General features: G+C 44.1%; 1 protein-coding gene across 2 annotated transcripts in view; it reads left to right on the top strand.

The window, feature by feature from the left end:
* Window positions 1–3358: 3358 nt before the first annotated feature.
* The window catches only part of JAK1 (Janus kinase 1), a 26513-nt gene continuing 22593 nt past the window's right edge, over window positions 3359–7278 (top strand). The window contains exons 1-3 of one of the 2 annotated variants that reach the window (XM_010137751.1): window positions 3359–3440; window positions 4278–4476; window positions 6613–6736. In XM_010137751.1, the coding sequence (XP_010136053.1) occupies window positions 3435–3440; window positions 4278–4476; window positions 6613–6736 (329 nt within the window). In that variant the 5' untranslated portion in view covers window positions 3359–3434. The remainder of the gene's footprint in view (window positions 3441–4277; window positions 4477–6612; window positions 6737–7278) is intronic. The other variant, XM_010137743.1, reaches the window with a different exon arrangement.

Raw genomic sequence — 7278 nt, forward strand, 5'->3', positions numbered from 1 at the left:
CACCTGGGCACACTGCTGGCTCCTCTACAGCTGCTGCCACCAACACCCCCAGATCCTTTTCCTCAGGGAGTTTCCAGTCACTCTTTCTCCAGCCTGGAGCCTTTTAGAGGGTTGTTGTGCCCCAGAGACTGGAGCTGGCACTTGGCCTGGTTGAACCTCAGCTCATTGGCCTTGGCCCGTCAATCTGGCCTGTCCAGATCCCTCTGTGGAGCCTCCTGAACCTCCAGCAGATCAATGCTCCCACCCAACTTGGTATTTGCAAACTTCGTTTATGTATGAGACAAAAATGTTTTCTGTGGGCTCCGGAACTGTTTTTTGACCTCATCCGAAGAAATTAGATGTGAGTTTTGCCAGCTGTAGGTGGATGGTTTTGGTTTTGTGCCTATGTGCACCCAAAATCACTAATTTTGTGCTCTCAGCCCTTGCATGAAGGATTAATCGCTTCCTCCCTCTGCTGGCGGTGCACTGGGTGGAGATTGCTCACCCTGCCAGCGAGCTGAGTTACTCTGCACCTCAGATAGATACACCTCAAGTCAAATACATCTCAAATAGGTTTTTAAGAAGGTGGCAGATACGTGTATATGTCAGTCAGGATTTTAAATGACCAGAGAACCCCCTTGCTTTGAGTAGTGCTCCACAGTCTGTAATGCACCGGCTTTTGAGGCATGGAGTTACTAAGCGCTACCTTGAAGAGCCATCCTGCCTTCCCAAAGTATTTCGTGTTGTGCATCACAAAAGACTGTTTCCACCATGGGAAACAGAAATCAGGTGAAGAGAAAATATGCTCTGGAAAAAGTAAATGCTGCCCTGGCAGTCAGACTGCCAGCAGAGATGGAGCATGTCCCTGTGGCCCTGCATTGTGTACCCTGGAGAAGCGCTGCTTGGAGAGGATGGGTTGGGTGTTGGGAAGCGCTGCAAGGATGAGGAGGGGAAAGCGGAGCTTGTCATGCAGGAAGAGACCAGTGGAGCATGGTGCCCGTATTATAGCCCATATCTGTAAGTTCATTAGGGACACACTTACAAGGAAGGAAGATAATCTGCAGAGGATGCACAAAAAACAATGGTCTGCTGAGGCTCTGAAACTTTTTAAGTGGCAAAGGATAAAAATCCCCTTCGCGTGTCTGAGATGAAGCGTGAGGGCTGGGTAATGTGACGTCCGAGATGGCAAGAGACCGAACGTAATGACTGTAGGGAGCACCGAGTCACGCACACAGGACAGGGGTGAGCCTGCCATGGGGGACCCTCGCGTGGCTGCAGGGTCTGGAGGAGTGACAGGCTGCCCTGACCTGCCGTACAGTAATATTACTGTGTCTGAGATTTCCTTATTGCTCAGTTTGAGATTGGATGATGGTTTGTTTGGTTCATCCCCCAAAGCGTATTGTAAATGAAGCAGCACTTCGGGGTTTTTTTTTGGTTTTTTTGTATTCTGGGAATTGCTGCCGTGAATAGAAACAAGAGCAGGAGCTATTAACCAAAACCAAAGAATGCCCTGTTGGAAAGCAGCAGTTTTGAGTTGTGAATCTCCAAGAAGGCAATGGTTTTAGCTTTCCCTTCACGTCTGGACAATCTTTTTAATATAATGCCCGCACAGACATGAAAATATATCAAGTTTCAGTTCTGTCATTTAAAAGAGTGTTTTCAGTTAGATTAAAGCTAGCGTCTTTAATCTTTTGTGTTTACATTTTATGGCGCTGTGCAGAAATAATTACTGGCTTGTCTTCGTGTTCCAGTAATCATGCTCTCAATTACTTCTTTTTTCCCCCATATTATTGCTGAGAGAACGTGTCTGGAAGATTCAGCGTTAAAGTGGCGCGACTGGAAGGAACGTGCAATTTAATTGTAAATGTGTGCCATGCTGTTAAATGCTGTTTTTCTTCTGTGAAGGTATCATGTTTGCTGGACACTTTCCAAGCACAAGGGAAGCTTGTGCAGCAGCGTCAGGCTTTCTCCAGACTAAGCCTACAGCAATATTTGTTGAGGTCTGCTCCATCAGATTAGGGCAGCAAAACCAATACATGCTTAGTTGAAGAACATTTTGGCAGAGATAGAGAAGAGGAGGAAAAGGTGGGATGGAGACACAAATGGAGGAGTCTTTTAGCCTCAGATGAGTGATGGGTGATGTTTACCAACCCAGCAGTGCTGTCATGTTTTGTTTAGACACATTTTGTCACATTGAGTTTACTGTCGCGCTTAATTAGCGACTACCCCAGGAGAAACAAGTGGGATGGTTTCTCCTTTGAGAGCATGGAGCTGTGGTTGATCGATGGTGACATGAGACTAGTGCCAGAGCTCGGCAACCTCTCTGGAGATGCAGAACAGAGTCCCACATCCTTCCTCTCAGCAAGAAGTCCAGGCTCCCGCCCCGTCTGACTTATCCTCGTGCCAATTCGAGAAGAGCAGCCTGTCCACCATGCCTTTCAAACACACCAGCTCTTTCGCTGATGCTCCACACTCTACCATCAGGACAGGGACTAGGGAGACGTCTTCCCAATGCCTACTCTTTCTCCACCTCCTTTTTAAATACTCCTGTTGTGTCTCATTGATTTTACAGCCCTGGATTAGCCAATACTTTAAATGAAGGCACTGTCATGCCTGTCATTAAAAACAGATGGTACCAATCCTTTCCTGGTTCACTTCAGGTGATAAGGATACCTCTGACTTTTGAGGGGGAGTAGTTTTGCAAAACAGCTCCAGAATACTCAGGTGCTTTGTGGTGTTAGGTAAGGCTTTAAAAAAAAAAAAATCAGGCTCTTGGAAGGTGCCCCTGCTGCTTGAAGGCACTGAAGTCACAGGCTGCGCTCCTTGGGAACAAAGTTCCTCTGAGAGAAGTATGACCCTTGCAATGATGCTTCTTTATGCTCTGCACCTTTCACAGAGCAAAGGAGAATAAAACAAAGGAAAAACACCTGATAATCTGGAAGGGGAAGAAACACTAGAGACTAGAGAAGAATTAGAATTAGCAATATGTAGTAAAAAATATGAAGAATGAAGTGACTTCAGTAGCTGTGAAGGAGGTAAAGCAGAGAAGAATGTTCCTTTGGTGTCCCAGCTAAGGGTTGCAATGAGTACAACGCCAAACTGATGGTTAATGCTCTGAAAACATGGAAAAAACCCCAGTGAATAACCAAGGCTTTCCCCTGGTTTTTGTTTGCGTTTCAGCCAGTGCACCCAAAGAGTCTGAAGCTGCAGAGATACTTGCTGTGATTGTCTTTGGATGAGATTAGATCTGGATCTCAGTTACATTCATGGAAAAGTTTCCTTGGATTGCAAGTGACATTTTTATCAGCCTGACCGTATATTTTTTGCCTCAAACTGTACAAAGCCATTCCTGACATTTTTTATTACTATTTTCTTTGTCAGCCGGAGTCCTGTCGCTCTTGGAGAGCGTGCAGATAATCTGTTTCAGTTGCGTGGAGGATCAGACAGTCACATAAATGCAGGTGTGTTGGCTTTTGAGGTTTGCTCTTGTTTGTTTGTTTTTCGGTGGGAGGATTAATTTCATAAACGAGAGAATTGGTGGTTTGGGCTTCTGTTATTAACTGTGATAAAGCTTAGTAAAACATAGAACATAGGCCCCATAATACCTGGAGTGTGTGTTCATCTGTTTCCTTTCTACTCTTTCTGTTTAAGCACTTGATATAATACCCAACACACATTTTGTTTCGAGTCAGGGCTGCCTCGCATGCGTTCTTGGCAGTCTAAAAGCTATTGCATTAAACCTAATAGTGCTGCTCTTCCATTCTGGAGAGAGGAGTGATTAAAAAATAACTCTCCACTAAAGCTCATTTCACCATGACACATCAGGTATCACGAGTTTAAAAAACAAAGGGCAAGAGGGAAGAAACTATCAGAAATATTTAGCTGTTAAGGAGATGTTAAAAAAAAAAGTGAGCTTCTGTTTTTACAAGGAAATATAAATTGCACTGATTAGTCATCCTCAAATATTGTTTTTCGCCCAGTTTAGGTGCTTAAGGATGTGAAAGTTATTCCTCCTTTACAGTAAGAAGAGAAACCACCTAGAGTAGTTGTGGAACCACTAGAACAGAAGGGAATTATGTGGAACAGAGTTACCAGAAACAGACTAATTGTTGATGTTTCTTTTTTCACTTTTCCCCTCGTGTGAAAAAGACTGCATTTGATTAATCAGGTTCCCAATGTGAAGGCAGCATTTCTCAAAGTCTGTTCTGGTGCTGCAGTCATTAAGTAATGGATTTGTGTTCTGACAAATATTCAAACTTCTCTTTGCATTTCTCTCAACTATTTTCCTCCCCTTTCAGTATCTAAATGTAAAAGAAGATTGCAAAGCCATGGCTTTCTGTGCAAAAATGAGGAGCACAAAGAAGAGCGAGGTCAGCCTGGAAGCTCAGCATCAGGGTTTAGAAATACTCTTCTACCTGCAAGATCAAAGTCCCATTTGTTTCACAAGTGGCGATTTCACCGCGGAGGACTTGTGCATCAAAGCTGCCCAGAGGTGTGGTGAGTACATGGGTTTTATCGAAATTTACAGTGGCAAGGCCTGACAGTATCGACAGTGATGCATCTTCTCTGCATGTAAGTCAGTGTTTGTAGAAGAAATACATGCGTTGGGTAGTCCAGGATGGAGACTTTTGCCAAGAATCTATTTGGGCAGTTGTTGAAGTGCCTGGGAGTGGAAGAAATGGTGGGAGAGACTGTCTTGAGATTCAAATACACAGTGGATCTCCCACCCTGGTTTCTGGCAGATACAGGTATTGTGTCTGTTTTTTGAATTTGGGTGGCATGATTAAGATCCTCTTCCGAGAAGAGGAGACAAATAAATCAACATAAAGCTGATTTTACCTGGTGCGCTAAGCCTTTCAGGGTCTGTCCTGTGTTATAAAACATTTTGGAGAGCACTAACAAAAAACATAACAACCAAAACCTATCTGCTACTTCTCCAGTTTTAGTCTTCTGTTACTTGACACTTCTTTGCAGAGAGCTGTCACCAGTTCAGATGACCTGCAGTAATGCGTAAATGTATCACAAAGATTTCTTGCTTTGTCACTGTGGCCGTTGACTCAGCAAAATATTTGCACTAGAACTAGCAGATTTAATCTATGTTTGAGCCTTATGAACCAGTGCACTTTTGTATTTACAGTTCTAAGGTTCTTTCCCAATTTTGTGTTCCCCAAGCTTCATGGAACACAAAGTATTATTCTGATAGGGGAGTGGTGAATCTGGCTGTACAAACAGGTGAACTGGCCGTAAGTTCTCCTGCAGCTTTAAAATATTTTCTTTTCCTGAGTCCTCTTGGCTCTTGTAACATTGACTACCCATCAGTTCATCTGCCTAATTGCTTCTTTTCCATTGGAAAGGCAGGAATGATGGGGATCCGAAGGACAAACCTTGATTTTGAATAGTGTTAATGAAAATGAGGAGTACTTAAACCCCACCTATTTATGTCAGCACATAGGCGCTGTGAACTGCTGCTGTTCAGATGGGTGTGAACCCACATACTGTGCCCCCGCACCCAGGAATTTCTGTTGGAAGCTTAAAACCTTTGAAGAAATGAGTTAAGATGAGCTTTCCTTCAGGGAGCTTCTTTCTGCCTTCTCTCACTTCTCTCTTAAGTCCATAGCACATAGTAGCGAAGTAGAAGTGTCGTCCCCGTTTCAGCAGGCCTGTGAGGCTGGTCTCTGCTCACAGCTCGAATGACAAACTCTTGATGGCATCTACGTCCTCTTGTTGCCCTTTGGAAGGCAGAGGCTGCCTAACCCACCTCCTGTGAACTCTGATTAGGCCATTCAGTTTTTATTTCCTTCACTTCTCCCGTTCTGCTCTCTCCCCATAAGTCACAATAGAAAAAGTTTTATTGAATTCTGCAGAACCCCAACAGATTTCAGAAAGACCTCCCTTTCAGGAAGACCCTTTTGCCCATGTTGCAGAGCTGTCTGCCAGAGAGCTGCTTGCCTGAGTAGGGCTCTTGCAGAAAGGTACTGCCTCCTACTGAAACCAAAAGATGGAGTTCAAACAGCGGCAGCCCTGTTCACGTACTGTAGCCGGTTTTTCTCCGGGATGATGTAAATGCAGAGGTTAAAGCAGGTCAGCCTAGACATACAAGTCAAAGTCTGTTCTGCGCTGGAAAACCCTCAGTGGAATTAGGAAAGAATGGGAAAATGACACATTACGCTTTCTGCATATTTGCTGACAAGAAGGGGATTGTCATCGTTCTGCTAAAGCGTTCTCTTTCAGTAATGGCAGTAGAACTTATGAATAACGTAAAACTGAGAACAGAGTAGTGGTATTGCCTTTGTTAAAACTCCCATTTCTGTGATCTGGAAAAGGGGAAGATTTGTAAGTCATTTCCTCAGACCTTTGGCAAAACCAAGATTTCTGAACGAGTTTAATGTTAGAAGTAGCTGAAATGATACACTACTTCATACATGATAAACCTGACGGCGTGACCCAGTGAGCAGTCTGCAGTTCCACTTTAAGCATGAGTTTCTAATGTTTGCTTTAAACTAATCCTAGTATCAGTCTCTCTTTTAGGGTCTGTTATGCAATACCAGGTATTTGCTTTATGCATTTGTATTTGGGGGTGTGTATGTGTATTGTAGCCTTGTGGTTCATCCATTTGTTTGCTTTCTCTGCCAGCTATATCTCCTCTGTGCCATAACCTCTTTGCGCTGTATGATGAAAACAAAAGACTCTGGTATGCACCAAACCAGGTCTTCAAGGTAGATGAAAAAACATCACACCGGCTCCATTATCGGATGAGGTAAGTGCAAAATATCTCAAAAATGATCCCTTAACCATACCTAGATGCTTTAACTTACTACTAACCTCACTGAAGAAGCAGGAGAGCAAAACCAAAAGCAGCAGCTTACTTTTCACAGCAGAGATAAGCAATTAACAGTAAAAACTTAAAATGCCTCCTGATTTTCTTTCATCTTCGCTATTTCATTTTCATGGCTTGGCTTCGCGGATGAAGATTTGGGAAGGGCTTTACCCACGCTTACTGCAAGTGCGCTGGTGGCTGAACAGGCCAATGCGGGAAAGGCAAGATCGGTTGCAAAGAGCACACCGGAAGGTCTCCTTGGGTGGTATAGTCGAGGCATGGTTCTTTCTGCGCTCTTTTCTCCTCGAGACTGATTCTACACGTGCTCTCAAAGGAGGCAGCAGCGTTATGTATGGTGTGTCTCCAAATCTCCCGATTGGAGGCCAGGGTGGACCACTGATGGTGGTCCATATGGCCAAGGCTGAGGTATTGTTTCAGGGAGTCCTTATATCTCCTCTTTGGAGCTCTTCTCTTGCGGCAGC

The sequence above is a fragment of the Buceros rhinoceros genome, unplaced genomic scaffold, assembly GCF_000710305.1.
Source record: "Buceros rhinoceros silvestris isolate BGI_N320 unplaced genomic scaffold, ASM71030v1 scaffold18260, whole genome shotgun sequence".
Lineage (NCBI taxonomy): Eukaryota > Metazoa > Chordata > Aves > Bucerotiformes > Bucerotidae > Buceros > Buceros rhinoceros.